The sequence below is a fragment of the Bombina bombina genome, chromosome 5 (assembly GCF_027579735.1).
Source record: "Bombina bombina isolate aBomBom1 chromosome 5, aBomBom1.pri, whole genome shotgun sequence".
Classification (NCBI taxonomy): Eukaryota; Metazoa; Chordata; class Amphibia; order Anura; family Bombinatoridae; genus Bombina; species Bombina bombina.
In genome coordinates, this window is record NC_069503.1 from 254,319,150 (window position 1) to 254,340,123 (window position 20,974).

At 37.9% G+C, this 20,974-nt stretch overlaps 1 protein-coding gene across 1 annotated transcript in view; it reads right to left on the minus strand.

Moving 5' to 3' along the window:
• Positions 1-20,974, minus strand: part of SPAG6 (sperm associated antigen 6) — a 367,292-nt gene that overhangs the window by 321,550 nt on the left and 24,768 nt on the right. The window contains exon 2 of the mRNA XM_053713957.1: positions 3,232-3,327. Coding sequence (XP_053569932.1) covers positions 3,232-3,327 — 96 coding nt within the window. The remainder of the gene's footprint in view (positions 1-3,231; positions 3,328-20,974) is intronic.

A 20,974-nucleotide genomic window follows, 5' to 3' on the forward strand; every position in this document is an offset into this window, starting at 1 on the left:
CAAAGTGATTTGTATGGGCCGCCCTGATGTACTTGGCGCCACAATATCACGCACCTCCTGAGCGGGAGGCGAAGGTACTGACACGTGAGGAGAGTTAGTCGGCATAACTTCCCCCTCGTTGTCTGGTGATAGTTTCTTTACATGTACAGATTGGCTTTTATTTAAAGTAGCATCAATGCAATTAGTACACAAATTTCTATTGGGCTCCACATTGGCCTTTAAACATAGTGAACAAAGAGATTCATCTGTGTCAGACATGTTTAAACAGACTAGCAATGAGACTAGCAAGCTTGGAAATACTTTTCTAAATAATTTACAAGCAATATAAAAAACGCTACTGTGCCTTTAAGAAGCACAAAAAACTGTCACAGTTGAAATAACAATTTTTCACAGTAAATGTATTAAGTTAGCAAAGGATTGCACCCACCAGCAAATGGATGATTAACCCCTCAATACCCAAAAAACGGATAACAATTTAATAATTAACGTTTTTATCACAGTCAAAACACACTGTCACAGGTCTGCTGTGAGTGATTACCTCCCTCAAAACTAGTTTTGGAGACCCCTGAGCTCTGTAGAGACGTCCTGGATCATGGAGGAAGAAATAGGAAGACTGTGACTAAATTTTTACTGCGCAATAAAGTGCTAAAATAGGCCCCTCCCACTCATATTACAACAGTGGGGAAGCTCAGTAAACTGTTTTTATTCAGAAACAAACGACAGCCATGTGGTAAAAATCATGCCCATAAAGTTTTATCACCAAGTACCTCAGAAAAAACGATTAACATGCCAGTAAACGTTTTAAAAATGAAAATTATGAAATGTTATTAATAAGCCTGCTGCTAGTCGCTATCACTGCAGTGCAGGCTCAAATATTACTTTAATATATACAGTATTTTCTTAGTGAAATTCCATTCCCCAGAAATACCTCAGAGTATACATACATACATATCAGCCTGATACCAGTCGCTACTACTGCATTTAAGGCTGCACTTACATTACATCGGTATTAGCAGTATTTTCTCAGTCAATTCCATTCCTTAGAAAATAATATACTGCACATACCTCCTTGCAGGTGGGCCCTGCCTGCTATCCCCTGTTCTGAAGTTACCTCACTCCTCAGAATGACCGAGAACAGCAAGTGGATCTTAGTTACGACCGCTAAGATCATAGACAAACTCAGGTAGATTCTTCTTCTAATGCTGCCTGAGAAGAAACAACACACTCCGGTGCCGTTTAAAATAACAAACTTTTGATTGAAGAAATAAAAACTAAGTTTAACACACCACAGTCCTCTCACACGTCCTATCTATTAGTTAGGTGCAAGAGAATGACTGGGTATGACGTAGAGGGGAGGAGCTATATAGCAGCTCTGCTTGGGTGATCCTCTTGCACTTCCTGTTAGGGAGGAGATATAATCCCATAAGTAATGGATGACCCGTGGACTGACTACACTTAACAGGAGAAAAGTGGTTTTAAGTATCAACCAGTGTTTGCTAGAATACAAACAGTAACATTACATACGGGGGCAGTTTTGATTTTACTACCCATTCCTCAGCTTTGCACAACCAACATTGTTATAGTAATATACAGTACTTTCTAACTTTTAAACCTCTAAATGTCTGCCTGTTTCTAAGCCACTAAAGACAGCCTCTTATCACATGCTTTTTTATTAGCTTTTCACAACATGAGACTGCTAGTTCATGTGGGCCATATAGATAACATTGTGTTCACTCCCGTGGAGTTATTTAAGAGTTAGCACAACACAGTACTAAATGCAAGTCAATAGATAATAAATAAAAAGTCATGTGATCAGGGGACTGTCAGAAAAGGCTTGGATACAAGGTAATCACAGAGGTAAAATTATATTTTAGACTGTCCCTTTAACACTTTAATTCATGTCAAAAAGGGCATTACATTTTCCAGGGCTATTAAAAGTTGCTCTTGAGAGAAACACATAACTCTCCACTTGCAATACCAGATTGTGTTCTAAGCTTGGAGCAGGGTCACAATATGAATAACTCCCCCTGCTCTATAGGTTATGCTCCACTTGTAATCTAGCTTTGTGTGCAGAAAGGGAAGATTAAGGGGGAAAAAAATCAAAGTCTATGAGCATGGCTGCCACACCATTAAGGCAGTCGGACAATTACATTGTAAAGGGACAGTGTTCCCCTTAAAAGTACAGTGTACAGTAAAATATGTTTCAATGACTTGTATACCAGCTGCAGAGTTTGAAATGAATGAAAAAAACATTTCTTTATTTATATTTGTGTATATGAAATAGCTGCCTCTCCTAATTGGAACCACAGCCCAATGGAACAAGCTGAACTTGCAGGGAGAGCAGACCTTATTAGGTTATATCTCTATATCTGCACAAAAGCCGCTTTATCTTATCTCTATATACACAGTGAGACCAATACTAAGAGCCTGATGATCTAAAGCTCTACTCTCTGGCTAGGTGATCAAAGAAGTCTTGTCAGTTTTTACGGCGTCCCTCAAAGAATTTAACACAAATTTTACCTTGAGAGATGTTTATATCACTATGCAGGTTTCTGTATGTGGAGAGACTTGTATATTACAATATAAGTTCTTAAACAAAGATTTTGTGTGATTTCTCTCCATAGCAGTAAGTTTTTGATAATTGGGCCCTTAGAGAGAAGAATTAAAAATTAACATTTTAGTACCTCTCTGTCTAACCCCCCTCTGGGCTTTTCTATAACCATTACTTAAGTACTGACATTTTCAGTATAAGTGGGGATACAACAGGCAAAATCATATATTACAAATTACAAAATTAAGGTAAAGGAGCTATTTGTAAACAATTTAATACACTATAGCAGGTAAAATAGATCACTAGAAACACGTTAAAGGGAAATAAAAAAATGACAGTAAACTATCTCTTTAAGACGCACCAGTGCTCTTGCACAATGTAAACAAAGAAGGAATGGCAGCACTAAAGGTCCAGTCCATTCCATTTCCTAGCAATGACACAGGTAACCAGTAAAGTGTGATGCTTAGTTAAGAGGATATGCGGCACCATTGTCCAGACTCATAATGACAGCAAAAAGGAACTTGGAAATGGTGAAGATAATGTGAGGATGGAAGACGTGGGGAACCCAAGAACCAAAAAAAATTGGTTTCATGTCCCTTTAACATGATTAAAATTACATTGTATTTAGAACATAAAATGATAGCATTCTGCACAATCTTGATTACCACATATAATAGTACCTGCATTCTGTAATGTTTCAATATTTTGGGGCCTGGTAGCAAGCTCTGCAACAGTTTGCACAAATTGTGTCCTGGCCTTCTGATACTGCTCGAAAACTGGGGGGGGGGGGGAAGAAGGTAAATTGTTAAAAAAAATAATAATAACTAAATACACAGAAAATAATTATTTTGTGAGCACTGTACAGAAAGATTTCTTAGCTGCAACACATACAAAGAAAAAAAAAATCACCTATAACACTTATGTCTTGATAGTCAGTGACATTATGTGGGCTTCCAAATGGAGTTTCACTCAGGCTTTGTCTGTTTTAAGGACATTTTCCTGGTATTGCATGTTATTTGCAATATACATAGGGTGATCATATTGCCGCTTTAAAAAGGGACACATAAAAAATACATATGTCAGGGTTCTTATAAAAAACATTTCTTTAAACAGCCCTGACGTGTATTTTTCATATGTGTCTCTTTTTAAAGCGGCAATATGGTCAGCCTAAATATATAGGTAAAGGAACATTAACCCCTCATGAATTTCTGAGAAAAACTTGCCCAAAGTACCAAGAGAATATTTAGCATTTTTGCTATCACTCCATGTACACAGAAATAAAGCCTGCTCTTTTTTTATTTAAATTTAAGAAATGATTGTAAAACTACCAAAAAATGGAAAAAGATGTATATAATATAAATCGGCTCCGCAATCAAAGCAATATTTTAGATGGAGTTTAATTGATCACGTCTTATAAAGATGACCATAACTTACTTTTTAATATAGCCTTGCAATTATAATACCCCACACTCCGGTCGGCCACTTCCAAACTCATATTTTTGTGAGTTAATTTGAGCGCTGATTGGAGAATAATTCAAACTGTTAGCACAGAAAAAATATTAGCTTTGAAGTGGGTGGCCGGAGCACAGGGTATTAAAATGGCACGTCTAGATTAAAAAAGTAAGCTACAGCGCATCATTATTAGAAGTGATCAATTAAAAATCCAGCTAAAATATTAGCTTAGATTCCTGACCTGATTTTAAAACATGTAAAGTTTACCATCGTTTTAACGCCTTAATCTGCATCAATGTCTAAAAAGATGTGATAGGGTAACTATTATTTGCTATAGCAGAACTGCCATCATATAAAAAATAGTTTTCACAAACTTTGGATTTCAAACTAAAAATTTAAAAACAACTACTGCAGTCATAAGACAAATGGGTGTAAAAGTTTCTCTAGGATCCCCTTTGCTCAGAATTTTGGTAATTATAAGGCTGCTAATTGCAGCTGCATAGCACACCTCTGAAATGCCCAACAGCGAAGGGGTTAGTCAGTTACCTTCTAAGGGTAAAATGTATTGTGGTGGAGTGATTACCCACCCACCTGACACCAACCACCTCCCAAACAGCTCTCTATTCTCCTTCTTCCTACTGGTCACCATTATCTTCCACCATGTATGCAGTTAGGTTTTTTTTCTCTCTTTCTATAATGTATTTATTTTCTTCTCAACCTCCCACCTCCCTTATTCCTCAGAAATAGCTCCCCCCCCCCTTCAACTGCACCTCCATTTCTGTTACTGGCAATATGCCAGTGTGCAGTCTGTATATATACACTCACTGGCCACGTTATTAGGTACACCTCTTCAATTGCTTGGTAACACAAATTGCTAATAAGCCAATCACATGGCAACATCTTAATCCATTTAGGAATCTAGACATGGTAGAGACGACTTGCTGAAGTTCAAACTAAGCATCAGAATGGGGAAAAAAAAGGTATTTAAGTGACTTTGAACGTGACATGGTTGTTGGTGCCAGACAGGCTGGTCTGGGTATTTCAAAAACTGCTTATCTACTGGGATTTTCATGCACAACCATCTCTAGGGCTTACAGAGAATTTTTCAGAAAAAGAGAAAATATCCAGTGAGCGGCAGTTGTGTGAACGACAATGCCTTGTTGATGTCAGAGGTCAGAGGAGAATGGGCAGACTGGTTCGAGATGATAGAAAGGCAAAAGTAACTCAAATAATCACTCGTTAAAACCAAGGTACGCAGAATACCATCTTTGAATGCACAACACGTTGAACCTTGAAGCAGATGGGTTTCAGCAGCAGAAGACCACACCAAATTCCACTCATGTCAGCTAAGAACAGGAAACTGAGGCTACAATTTGCACAGGCTCCCCAAAATTGGACAATAGAAGATTGGAAAAACGTTGCCTGGTCTGATGACTGAGATTTCAGTTGTGACATTCAGATGGTAGGGTCAGTTTTTGACATAAACAACATGAAAGCATGGATCCATCCTGCCTTGTATTAACGGTTCAGGCTGTTGGTGGTGGTGTAATGGTGTGGGGGATATTGTCTTGGCACACTTTGGGCCCCTTAGTACCAATTGAGCATTTTTTAAACACCACGGCCTACCTGAGTATTGTTGCTGACTATGTCCATCCCTTTATGATTACAGTGTACCCATCTTCTGATGGCTACTTCCAGCAGAATAATGCACCATGTCACAAAGCTCAAATCATCTCAAATTGGTTTCTTGAACATGACAATGAGTTCACTGTACTCCAATGACCTCCACAGTCACCAGATCTCAATGCAATAGAGCACCTTTAGGATGTAGTGGAACGGGAGATTCGCATCATGTCAATATGGACCAAAATCTGAGGAATGTTTCCAACACCTTGTTGAATCTTTGCCACAAAGAATTAAGGCAGTTCTGAAGGCAAAAGGGGGTCCAAACCGATACTAGCAAGGTGTACCTAATAAAGGTGCCGGTGAGTGTATATATATATATATATACACACAGATATATATATATATATATATATATACAGATATATATATATATATATATATATATATATATATATATAGATAGATATATATAGATATATATATATATATATATATAGATAGATATATATATATATATATAGATAATTAATCAACAATTTCCAGTTCAGCCCACCGATAGACAACTCGCCTGGGTGCAATGATACAGCATCAAATAAGAAACAAGAGAATGCACTCTCAGGACTTCTTCAAAAAAACAATTTAATGGAACGTTTTCGGGGTTCACAACCCCTTCATCAGCATACATAATAGACAAAATACAACTCATTTATAGTGTTTCATACAAATTAAATCACACCAACCTTAGTGCCTCTCCAAAAAAGTGCGCCAATATTTCGAGCTTGGAACGCATCTTGCGTTCCACAGTGCTGTCCGAAACCCGGAAGTTTCATTACATCACTTCCGGTTTTCGGTCCCAATATACAATCATAAACTTATTCATAAACTTATTCAATCTACATGTTTGAACATTCTTATGTGACATACTAGTGTAGAGAACTTCATATAGACAAACATGTGGAACATTGCCACAAATACCTAAAAGTGTGTCAAATACATATTTGATAGTGTTTGTGCATCGAGTTGGCATGGTGACAGTAACCAAGGTAATTGTATACAATGTAGATTACCCATAGGTGTCATTACCTGTGTTAAATTTAAAACAAAATACCAACTTGATAGAACGAAGATTTTCTTAATGTGCAAAACAACATATATTCATGCTGAATATGCTCATTACTATTAAAATAACAATTGGATCATGTATCAGTACATGTGGTTGGAATGACATTTTCTAAATAAGAAACAAATGGAATGCTGCAAATATGGATGGAAAAAATTAGAGTGTGACATCAATATGGTATAAAGGTAACTTGGACCAACTGACAGTTGGCATGAATATTACTTCAATCAATATGCGAACAGATAGATGCATATAATGAGAGGAATATATAATGAAAGGAATATGTGGGATATTGTAGGGCTGTATGAATTATAAACTGTAAAGCTGGGGCATCACATCGTGTTCATATATAGTAAATGTAGCCATCGGCCGGTTATAACATACATCAGCCCAAATATAGATGCAGATGAATATATATAATGGCTGGGAAGATATACAAGGTTAGTAACCTTATTTTGTATTTATAGCCTCAAACATGGCAGCAAAGCCACCAATATGGCAAGATAGAAAAGATAATGGTAATAAGGACATGTAGCTCATATATAAAGTCCCAACATTAGAAATTTCTCCAAGTGGGTATAGTAGTGATCATATCTGCTATAAGACTGGTGGTGCGTGTTTGAACAGTGGGTAATTGCACAGGGCAGACCAGGCTTCCACGGAGAAGATGGAGACAGATGTCACCCCTGCACCGTGCCGTTAGGTACACATCAATTCCCCCTAAAAATAGGGGCAAATGAAATGTGTAACAAAAACGGAGCCACAGTGTCCACCTGACATACCCCAAGTATGTGGCACCCCAATTATTGATCACAACAGTCTCTTAAAGTCCGGCATGGTATTCAAGCCGCCTGGTTGTATCGTGCCCAGTCTAAACATCCACTGGGCCTCGCGTTTCAGAAGTTGCTTGTTCCGGTCGCCCCCCCCGATCCAATGGGGGTATGTGATCAATTAGAATATAACGGATGGAAGACACTGAATGTCCCTTTTTGGCGCAATGTCGCGCCACTGGCTGCTCAGAATCTCCTTGTTTGAGTGCAGTCCTTATGGCGTGGCGATGATTTGCCATACGCTCACGGAGTGTGCCAGATGTTTTCCCTACATAGAAACAGGAACATGGGCAAAATAATAGATATATTACGTGAGTAGTAGTGCACGTAATAGAGTGCCTGATAGAAAATGTTTGATTTGTGTGTGGATGATGGAATACTTTGGTACCCACTAGGCCATTACATGTTGTGCAGCCCAAACAGTGATAAGATCCCTTGATATTCCTTTTGTTCCCGGTCAAGTAACACTGCTTGGGGTCCGTTTTCACCAATAGATCCTTAAGATATATATATATATATATATATATATATATATATATACAGTATATATATATATATATATATATATATAAACCGAGATCAAAAGAAAAGGCACTCCATAAATAATAGCAGCTCCCAGGGTGCACTTCAAAAAATATCTGTTTTAAATTTTAAATTATAAATCATATGTGTTTTTAATGTTTGTGTCCATTATGCGCCACCGGGTATATACAGACTTAATGCGGCACCTAAACTGATTGTTATGTTTTTTACTAACAGGTATCTGAGCCATGCTATTGGCCGGTCTCACCGCGTCTGTATATCCCCTAGGCAACGGACGTCTGAGCGTAATTCACGCTGATGACGTCACTTCCGCCTGGCATGGTACACGGGCCGCACTCGTGGCTCGGCGTCTAATGGAACAACACATGGGTATATAAGGTGATGGGATTAATAAGGGGACATACTGCTTTTGTAACACTTTCAGGCTGTTTCATACATTTGATAAAGGGGGCGAAATGCTTCCGAAACGTCATGTTTTTTAAATGTAACTAATTAAATGTTATGTTTTACCTAACCAGTGAGTGCCTTTTTATGCTGGAGATTTTTTGATATTTTTTGAAGTGCACCCTGGGAGCTGCTATTATTTATGGAGTGCCTTTTCTTTTGATCTCGGTTTATATATTTATGGACTGTGCACCCTACCTCCTATTACTGGATTTGCTTCTTTGTATAGAGATTGCTTTCAACTTGGATTTTACAAAACGGATTTTACCTTGTCTCACTAATTGTTTTTACTGTGATATCTTTTGTCCCATTTAACAAGGGGCAATATGGAGGACATACCTGAGCTGGCAGCTATACAAGATACCAATTCAACGACCAATGGTGGTGATGATGTGAATACAGACATCCTCACCTACACAGATGAAGATGCCAATAGAATCCTGATTACAACGGACCTGAGTGAGTTGAGGGGTGATACCCCCATTAATGTGTACCATAAACTACTTAATTTAAAAAAGAGGGAGATTGACTTCCACTTACATGCAGTGTACCTATCTAACTACTATAGAGGTAAACAGATCCCTAGAGGTTTTAGGGTTAAAAATATTCCCACTATTGGGCGATCCAATCCTGAGTTCTGTCGCAAATGGTGCTCAATACTCAATAAATGTTCATACGATTTGGTTTTATTAGTTATTGAAGAGGTTACCAGGTTAGAGAACAAAATGAAAGTAGAGATTGAGATTATTGAATCTCGTGGTTATGAGACCATGGTTGATGACAAAACTCAGGATTGGGTCACCAAGCTGGACACACAAGTCAAAAAATATAAGAATGATCTTATTTCCTTTAAAAATAGAAAACTGGCTTCTGTGGAGTGTGATTACAGAGAAAAACGGGTCTATAGATGGCTCTACGGCAAGGATCAGGATGCACCTAGAACTAGACGCAGATATATTAAACCAAAAAATATCGCTGGTACTATTGACACCAGTGGTGGGGACTCCTCTGAAGGGGACGCAGCTGATGATGTAAACATCACACAGGCCCCCAAGTCTAATACGGCTTCTTTTTCTGGGGTTATGACCAGAGCAGCCGCAAAACCACCACTGATGCCAAATGTAGACAGAGAAATAAGAGACCCCATATCAGAAGGGGTGGGTACAACAAAAAAGCAAAATTACAAGAGGAAATAGACATTGTGTTCAACCTCAGTGAGTCTCACTGAGATTGAACATAGTGTACTCAATCGTGGTCTGTCCTTCATACCAACTCCTAACCATGACAAATTTCATAAGATTGTTGATGTTCACAATCTACAGAGAAAGTTGAAATTGAAAGATTTTTTCAAAGATAGTACAGGACAATTCCACTGAACATACGTTTAGACCTAGATCCACTTTTGAACCTACCACCACACACTCTTCTATTAAAGGATATACCCGTATGATTTGCCATGATATCGATAAGGATAATGATAAACCCCACTTTCCCAATTTGACACCTAAAGAATTCAGGGCTATCAAGGACCTCAGTGATGATCAAACTATCATCATACGTCCTGCGGATAAAGGTGGCGGAATCGTCATTATGAACTATGACGATTACCGTCAAGAAGCCAAACGCCAACTTGCTGACAAGAATGTATACACACGCCTTAGAGGTAATCCTACCATAATGTTTAAAAAACTGGTTGATCAGTCCCTGAGATCTGCAGGTGAAGCCTGCATTCTGAATGAGAATGAAGTAGCATTCCTTACGGTTGATTTTCCAATTACACCAGTTCTGTATTTGTTGCCCAAGGTTCATAAGACACTAATTAATCCCCCTGGCAGACCAATTGTTTCTGCTAGGGGTTCATTGTTTTCAAATATTGCTAAATACATTGATCATCACCTACAGCCAGTGGTAAAGGATACTTTTGCATATTTGAAAGACTCACCTAGTCTCATAAAATTTCTCACCACATTTGATCAGTTACAGATTGGCGACATCCTGGTTACCATGGATGTTGACAGTCTGTATACCTCCATTCCTCATGTGGGAGGTGTACAGGCTGTCAGGTCTATGGTGGTGGGATCCCAGCATTATGATGCCCCCCCCCCATTGAGTTTCTTTTGGAACTCTTACAAATTTGTTTGGAGAGAAACTATTTTAAATTCGAAAAGGATTTTTACCTGCAGATCTCAGGGACCGCTATGGGGTCTAATATGGCCCCTACATATGCCAACCTTTACATGTCCTGGTATGAACGGTTTGTTATGCGACCCCAGGACATGGTAGAGGTGGCATATTACACCAGATATATAGATGATGTTTTCCTTATCTGGCGGGGCACTGCTGACAGTTTGAGATCTTGGGTTGATGGACTTAATAGCTTGACACTTCCAATCAAATTTAAAATGGAATATGATGTTGATTTGGTCCATTTTTTGGACCTCAACATCTTCAAAGTGATCAGTGAAGGGGTCTGTAGATTTGGTACATCTTTATATACCAAGCCTACGGACAGAAACTCCCTATTGGAAGCTCATAGCTATCACCCAACACATCAAAAAAATGGGATAATCGCCTCTCAGCTCACTCGAGTCCTACGCAACAATACCGAGGCATATTATAGAGAGACACAATTGGACGAGATGTCAAATAAGCTAATTGCACGCGGATATGATGATGAGCTGGTTAAGGAGATTAAGGAGAAAGTGGTGAAACGCTCAGAGGGTGCAGTAGTCACCATAAAGAACAATACCATACCAGATGAGAGTCTCAATTTTATCACCACCTTTGATCCTATGCACCAAGATGTAAAAAATATGGTTTCCAAACACTGGGACTTGATTAACACCGACAAAACATTACCATTTTTGCATAAACAGCCCCCTAGGGTTGTGTATCGTCGAGCAAAAAATCTGAGAGACCTATTGGTTAAAACTGACCCCATTAGGTGTTATGAAGGGACCACCTGGTTGAAATCAAATAAGAAGGGTTGCTTTAAATGTGGGGACTGTGTAACCTGTGACAGCATGCTGAAAGGAGAAACATTTCAACACCCACACACCACCAAGCGATATAAAATCAACTATAGACTGTCGTGTATTAGCACCTATGTAATTTACATGTTGATTTGCCCATGCTCCCTTGTTTATATAGGCAAAACGGTCACTACTTTTCGGGAACGGATGGCCAATCACCTCTGTGCGATTAGAGATGCCCTCGATAAGGGTAACTCCGATCAGCCAGTTGCGCGCCACTTTGCCCGTTGCAAGCATAGTGTCTCAAGTCTTAGAACTATGCTTATAGACCATGTGCCACCATTGACAAGGGGGACAATAGGGGCAATCGACTGCTCAGACTGGAGACCAGGTGGATTTACATGCTGGATACCCTGGCACCGAAGGGGTTGAACACTATGCTGGACTTTTCACCATTTTATATGGAATCTTAAATGTCCCACTAATGTGACTTTGGACTTCTGACAATGTCTTGATGCCTATAACCGTGCTTATTGTATGCCTCAAATTGATATGTCTTATAGGTCTCTGACACATGTCCTCTGGTATCAGGGTTTCTGTCATACTCTGGGATACATGACTATAGTGGATGTGTACTAGTGAAGCAGCTATGCATATTTATTGTCTGATAGCAGAATATGTTGTATATGCTATATTAGACATGCTAGCCTTTATTCCAGCAATAATTGTTTTTTGATGACAGAGTGCACGTCAAACTATTCATATCCTGTTTCTGTCCTCCATTTGTATAGTTGGATCGATGGATCTGTTTTAAATTTTAAATTATAAATCATATGTGTTTTTAATGTTTGTGTCCATTATGCGCCACCGGGTATATACAGACTTAATGCGGCACCTAAACTGATTGTTATGTTTTTTACTAACAGGTATCTGAGCCATGCTATTGGCCGGTCTCACCGCGTCTGTATATCCCCTAGGCAACGGACGTCTGAGCGTAATTCACGCTGATGACGTCACTTCCGCCTGGCATGGTACATGGGCCGCACTCGTGGCTCGGCGTCTAATGGAACAACACATGGGTATATAAGGTGATGGGATTAATAAGGGGACATACTGCTTTTGTAACACTTTCAGGCTGTATCATACATTTGATAAAGGGGGCGAAATGCTTCCGAAACGTCATGTTTTTTAAATGTAACTAATTAAATGTTATGTTTTACCTAACCAGTGAGTGCCTTTTTATGCTGGAGATTTTTTTTATATATATATATATATATATATATATATATATATATATATAGATATAGATATAGATATAGATATATATAGCTACAAGCCAGGACTAAATGTTACTCACCACTTCTAATCCCACCCACACCCACTACTTCACTCTCTTGCATATGTTAAGTCATTGTAAAACATTTTGTAATATTGTGTTATTTTATATCATAGCAAATTAAATAATGCTACATACAGTAATAAATTAACAAAAATAAGTTCATATCAGTTAGAAACATCAACTAGATGTTCTGGGAAAGACAACAGCTAGATAAAAAAAAGGAAGTTGTTGAACTGAGCGAATACAGAGAGTGCTGACAGTCATGGAAGGTTATAGCAGACCTTGAGAATTTTTTTTTTTAAATATAATTATCATCTCTCCCTTCTCTCTCTTAATTGCCTTTTTCATCTCTTTCACCTCTTTCATATCTGTTCAATCTTTTTTTCTCCATTCCCTCTTAACTCTACCTTCTTCTCCACTTTCACTTTCCTCTGCAATCACTCTCTCTCTGCCCTATTTACCCTCACAGAAGTAACAATTAAGCACATAGCCCAAAATGTGTGTTTGTCAGTGCTGCAATAGGAATGTACATTCTGCAAATACAATGTGCCAACTTTGCTACTTACAACATGCAACCAGACTTCCGACTTCCAATATATAAAACAAAAGAGCTAAATGCCCTTTTAAGGGCAATGCCCATCCAAATGCCCTTTGCAGGGCAATGGGGAGCTTAGTTTTTTTTAGTTAGGATTTTATTGGCGGGGTTGGTTTTGTGGGTGGCAGGTTTTGCTGTTGGGGGGTTGTTTGTATTTTTTTTTTATAGTTAAAAGAGCTGATTTCTTTGGGGTAATGCCCCGCAAAAGGCACTTTTAAGGGCTATTGGTAGTTTAGGCTAGGGGTTTTTTTTTATTTTGGGGGGGCTTTTTTATTTTGATAGGGCTATTAGATTAGGTGTAATTAGTTTAAATGCTTGATAATTTCTTTTTTTATTTTGTGTAATTTAGTGTTTTGTTTTGTTTTGTAATTTAGTTAATTGGATTTAATTAATGTAATTTATTTAATTGTAATGTAAGGTTAGGTGTTAGTGTAAGACAGGTTAGGTTTTTTTTTTTACAGGTAAATTTGTATTTATTTTAGCTAGGTAGCTAGTAAATAGTTAATAACTATTTACTAACTATTCTACCTAGTTAAAATAAATACAAACTTGCCTGTGAAATCAAAATAAAACCTAAGCTAGCTACAATGTAACTATTAGTTATATTGTAGCTAGCTTAGGGTTTATTTTATAGGTAAGTATTTAGATTTAAATAGGTATTATTTAGTTAATGATAGGAATTTTTTATTAGATTTATTTAATTATATTAAAGTAGGGGGTGTTAGGGTTAGACTTAGGGTTAGGTTTAGGGGTTTATAACTTTAGTATAGTGGCGGCGACGTTGGGGGCGGCAGATTAGGGGTTAATAACAATAATGTAGGTTGCTGTAATGTTAGGGACAGCAGAATAGGGGTTTATCATATTTAACTAGTGTTTATGATGCGGGAGTGCGGCGGTTTAGGGGTTAATATGTTTATTATAGTGGCGGCAATGTCTGGAGCGGCAGATTAGGGGTTAATAATTTTATTTTAGTGTTTGCGATGCGGTAGGGCCTCGGTTTAGGGGTTAATAGGTAGTTTATGGGTGTTAGTGTACTTTTTAGCACTTTAGTTATGAGTTTTATGTTACGGCGTTGTAGCATAAAACCCATAACTACTGATTTTCAGTTTACGTTATGGATCTTGTAGTTTTAGGCTGTACCGCTCACTTTTTGGCCTCCCAGGCAAACTCGGAATACCGGCGCAAAGTAAGTCCCATTGAAAAAGGACTTTTTGAAAGCTGCGGAAGTTACGTTGCATTCCGGCCAAAAAAGTGTGCGGTGCTGCTAAACCTGCAATATCAGCGGTAGTGAAAAAGAGCCTTAACGCTGCTTTTTCACCCATACCGCAAAACTCGTAATCTAGCCGTGTATATATATATATATATATATATATATATATATATATATATACACATACATATACACACACAAACAGAAGTGAGTACACCCCTGGGCAATATCGCTTAAATATCAAATTATTCAAAATTGTATCACCTCTCAATAATTCATTTATTTCTAAGTTGACAAGTAGAGTATTTCCTATTATAAACAATAAAAAACAAACGGCTAGATTATGAGTCTTGCGTTAGCCTTAAAAAGCAGCGTTGAGGGGTCTCAACGCTGCTTTTTAACGCCTGCTGGTATTACGAGTCTGGCAGGTACAGGTGTACCGCTCACTTTTCTTCCGCGACTCGAGCTTACCGCAAATCCCCTTACGTCAATTGCGTATCCTATCTTTTTAATAGGATTTGCCTAACACTGGTATTACGAGTCTTGGAAGAAGTGAGCGGTACACCCTCTCCTGGCAAGACTCCTACCACATTTAAAAGTCAGTAGTTAAGAGTTTTATGGGCTAACACCAGAACATAAAGCTCTTAACTAAAGTGCTAAAACTAACACCCATAAACTACCTATTAACCCCTAAACCGAGCCCCCCCCCCCCCCATCGGAAACACTTAAATAAAATGTTTAACCTCTAATCTGCCGACCGGACATCGCCGCCACTTTAATAAATGTATTAACCCCTAAACCGACGCACTCCCGCCTTGCAAACACTAGTTAAATATTATTAACCCCGAATCTGCCATCCCTAACATCGCCAACACCTACCTACATTTATTAACCCCTAATCTTCCGACCCCAACAATGCTGCTACTATATTAAATTTATTAACCCCAAAACCAAAGTGTAAACCTAAGTCTAATCCCCCCCTAACTTAAATATAATTTAAATTAAACGAAATAAATTTACCATAATTAAATAAATTAATCCAATTTAAAACTAAATACTTACCTGTAAAATAAACCCTAAGCTAGCTACAATATAACTAATAGTTACATTGTAGCTAGCTTAGGATTTATATTTATTTTACAGGCAACTTTGTATTTATTTTAACTAGGTAGAATAGTTATTAAATAGTTATTAACTATTTAATAACTTCCTAGTTAAAATAAAGACAAATATACCTGTAAAATAAATCCTAACCTAAGTTACAATTAAACCTAACACTACACTATCATTAAACTAATTACCTAAACTACCTACAATTAATTACAATTAAATTAAATTACGGGGGGGAAAAAAAACTAAATTACAGGAAAAAAAAAAAGAATTACAAGAATTTTAAACTAATTACACCTAATCTAATCCCCCTAATAAAATAAAAAAGCCCCCCCAAAAATAATAAAATTCCCTACCCTATACTAAATTACAAATAGCCCTTAAAAGGGCCTTTTGCGGGGCATTGCCCCAAAGTAATCAGCTCTTTCACCTGTAAAAAAAATACAATACCCCCCAACATTAAAACCCACGGCCCACACACCCAACCCTACTCTAAAACCCACCCAATCCCCCCTTAAAAAAACCTAACACTACCCCCTTGAAGATCACGCTACCTTGAGCCATCTTCACCCAGCCGGGCACAAGTGGTCCTACAGAGGGTCCGAAGTCTTCATCCTATACGGCCAGAAGAGGACATCCAGACCGGCAGAAGGCTTCATCCAGGCGTCATCTTCTATCTTCATCCTTCCGGAGTGGAGCGGGTCCATCTTCAAGACATCCAACGCAGAGCATCCTCTTCATCCGACGGCCGACGACTGAATGACTGGTCCTTTAAGTGACGTCATCCAAGATGGCGTCCCTTGAATTCCGATTGGCTGATAGAATCCTATCAGCCAATCGGAATTAAGGTAGGATAAATCCTATTGGCTGATCTCCCTACCTTGTGCCCGGCTGGGTGAAGATGGCTCAAGGTAGGGAGATCTTCAGGGGGGTAGGTTTTTTTAAGGGGGGATTGGGTGGATTTTAGAGTAGGGTTGGGTGTGTGGGTGGTGGGTTTTAATGTTGGGGGGGTATTGTATTTTTTTACAGGTAGCGAGCTGATTACTTTGGGGCAATGCCCCGCAAAAGGCCATTTTAAGGGTTATTTGTAACTTAGTATAGGGTATGGAATTTTATTATTTTGGGTGCTTTTTTATTTTATTAGGGGGATTAGATTAGGTTTAATCAGTTTAAAATTCTTGTAATTATTTTTTTTTTTCTGTAATTTAGTGGGTTTTTTTTTTCGTAATTTAGTTTATTTAATTTAATTGTAGGTAGTTTAGGTAATTAGTTTAATTATAGTGTCGGGTTAGGTGTAATTGTAACTTAGGTTAGGGTTTGTTTTACAGGTATATTTGTCTTTATTTTAGCTAGGTAGTTATTAAATAGTTAATAACTATTTAATAACTATTCTACCTAGTTAAAATAAATACAAAGTTGCCTGTAAAATAAATATAAATCCTAAGCTAGCTACAATGTAACTATTAGTTATATTGTAGCTAGCTTAGAGTTTATTTTATCGGTAAGTACAGGTGACCCTCGGTTTACACCGGTTCAATTTGTGCCGTTTCAGAATAAGAACTTTTTTTTTCAGTCATGTGACTGCTATTGAAATGCATTGAAAAGCAGTGCACTAATTAAAATAGCCAGTAGGTGGAGCTGTCCGCTTGTGTTGCAGCAAAGTTAAGCAAGCTTAACAGCCTGAAATTAATCTGTGTACACAGATCAGACCAGAGCTATCGAGCAACAAGATCTACCAGCCACTTCCGTATTATCTTCCTGTCCGGCTGCTTGAGGTGAGGGTGCCTAACTGCTTATTGATCACTGCAGATTGAAATGCATAGAATAGGTGCCGACCCAATATTATCTAACATGCTAACAATGCAGAGAACTGATTGCAGAAAAATACAAGTAAAAAAACGTTTTTGTTCATTAAACTTAGTTTGATTATATTTTCTGTGTTGTGTGATTATTTTATTAGATTATAATACTGTTTTAGCAAATGTTTTTGTTCATTTAACTTAGTTTAATAATATATATTGTGATGTTTGATTATTTGATACTGTTTATAATGCTGTTTAGCATTTAAAGTCTTCATTTCAAAGCTTTAAAAATAATATATTAGGTGTTACTTATGTCAATTTTGAGACGGGCATGGAACCTAACTCCCTCACTTCCCATTGACTTACATTATAAACTGGGTTTTAATTTACAATGGTTTCAATTTACAACCATTCCTTCTGGAACCTAACCCCGGCGTAAACTGAGGGCTACCTGTATTTAGTTTTAAATAGGATTAATTTATTTAATTATGGTAAATTTATTTAGTTTAATTTAAATTATATTTAAGTTAGTGGGGTGTTAGGGTTAGGGTTAGACTTAGGTTTAGGGGTTAATAAATTTATAATAGTGGCGGCGATGTTGGCGGCGGCAGATTAGGGGTTAATAAATTCAATATAGTTGCAGCGACGTTGGGGGGGCAGTAGATTAGGGGTTCATAAGTATAATGTAGGTGGCGGCGGTGTCCGGAGCGGCAGATTAGGGGTTAATAATATAATGCAGGTGTCGGCGATGTCGGGGGCGGCAGATTAGGGGTTAATAAATGTAAGATTAGGGGTGTTTAGACTGAGGGTTCATGTTAGGGTGTTAGGTGCAGACATAAAATTCATTTCCCCATAGGAAACAATGGGGCTGCGCTAGGAGCTGAACGCTGCTTTTTTGCAGGTGTTAGGTTTTTTTTCAGCAGGCTCAGCCCCATTGTTTCCTATGGGGAAATCGTGCACAAGCACGTTTTTCAAGCTTACCGCTGACTTAAGCAACGCTGGTATTGAGGTGAGATGTGGAGCTAAATTTTGCTCTACACTCACCTTTTTGCAGCTAACGCCAGGTTTAAAAAAACCTGTAATACCAGCGTTGTCTTAAGTGAGCGGTGGGAAAAAAAGGCTTGTTAGCAACGCACCCCTGTTACCGCAAAACTCGTAATCTCGCTGAAATACTTTAGAAAGATTATATTGAAAATACAGGCTCCAAAGTAGAAACTTAATGCAACAAAAGTGAATACACCTGTGGTCACTGACACACAGGTTAGATCACTGAAACAAAATTGAGTACACCTATGATTTCCAATTAGCCTAATTACATGAGCGTAGTTACCAAAACAGTCTAATTTTTTGACCAATGGGCTGTGTCTATCTGCAAGTTTGCATCATGTCTCCACATGGAAAAGAATTGCCAGAGGAATTAAAAAATCTGATTGTGAGACTTTACAAAGATGGAAAAGGATACAGGAAGATTGGTGACCAACTAAAAATCAGTCAAAACACAGTTGTCTTCCTGTGTTCTTCCTACAGTTGCAGCAGTAATCAGGAGGTATAGATCGATACACAGTGGCAAAAATCAGAGCTGCAGTGGCTGTCCTCCTAAAATGACGTCACAGACAGTGCGCTACTTGCACAATCTAGCTCTGAAAAACAGGCAAAAGGCAAGTGCTTCAGATTTGCATCAAGATAAGTGCTTCAGATTTGGCTCAGGGTTTATCGATAGAAATTGGAGTTTCTGTGACAGCTCAGACAGTGCTAAGGACATTGCATAATGTCAACTTCTATGGACAGCATCCAAGGAAAAAACCCTTGCTTGCTCTTCGGCACAAAACTGCAAGATTAAACTTTGCTAAACAACATGAAAAGCCTGATGAATACTGGGAGCACATTATTTAGTAAGATAGCAAAGACTAAAATACAGTTTTTCGGCTCAGATGGGGTACAGCATGTTTGGTGTGAACCTGGTCAGGATTATTACAGTGAAAGCATAGTCCCAACAGTGATTCATGGAGGTGGGAGTGTGACGATACGGGGCTGCATGACTGCAAAAGGTGTTGGGGAGATGACATTTATAGATGGCACCATGAATGCCTGAAATATACCAAAATACTGTCTGACAAGAGGACGAATATTCCAGCATGATAACGATCCAAAGCACACTGCCAAAATCACAAAGGAGTTTCTAAAGAAGAAACAAGTGAAAACTAAGACCTGGCCAAGTATGTCACCTGACTTGAATCCAGTAGAACACATTTGGGGTATTTTAAAGAGAATGGTAGAGGAACACAACCCCTCCAGCAAAGAGCAGCTGAAAAAAATTCTCTCTGAAGAAGGGCAGAACATTTCTCCAAAAATTTGTATGACACTGGTTTCCTCTATGCTAAGGAGGATTGAGTCTGTCATCAAAAATAAAGGTGGACATGCAAAGTATTGAAAAAAATAAAAGATTTGAATCTCAGTAATGAAAGGTGCACTGACTTTTGTTGCATTGATTTCCTGCTTTGGGGCCGGTATTTTTAATATAGTAAAGCTAAACTTAGTTTTTAATTTTACATAAGAGCAAATACCCTACTGTAAAACTTAGACAATGCAGTTACTCAATAAATAAGTTCCGAAAGGATTCTGACCCTCAATTGTTAAAAAGATAAAACGTCCAATTTTATTGAGTACAATTAGTACAAAAAGGATACAAATAGATAATACAGCAGAGCAACATACAAAATGTAGTAGGTAAGATCACAGTCTTACACGTTTCAGCATTAATTTGCTGTAACCATAGACTTTTTAATATAGTAAATCTAAACTGTTAGTTTTTCATTTTACATAAGAGCAAATACCCTACTATAAAACTTAGACAATGCAGTTACTGTTAGGTTATACAATTTTTAATCATTTGACATTTAAGTGATATTGCACTGGGGTGTACTCACTGCTGTTGTATACTGTGTGTGTGTACATATATATATATATATATATATATATATATATATATATATATATATATATATATATATATATATATAGATAGATAGATAGATAGATAGATAGATAGAGAGAGAGAGAGAGAGAGAGAGAGAGAGAGAGAGAGAGAGAGAATTTTCTTCTAAGTGAAGGACATAGGCATTTGAAGAATTCCTAATGCACCTTTGACAATAGTGCTATTGATTTACCTTGAGCACAGTTGTAATTTAGGTCCATATTGGGTGAGTCAATTAGAATGTATGCCAAGAGGCATATATGTGCAAACACCAATCAGCAGCTGGCTCCCAGTAGAGCATTGCTGCTATTGATACTACCTAAGTATGCTTTTCAGCAAAGGATACCAAGAGAACTAAGCAAACTAGATAATAGAAGTAAATTGGAAAAGTTTAAAACTGATGAAC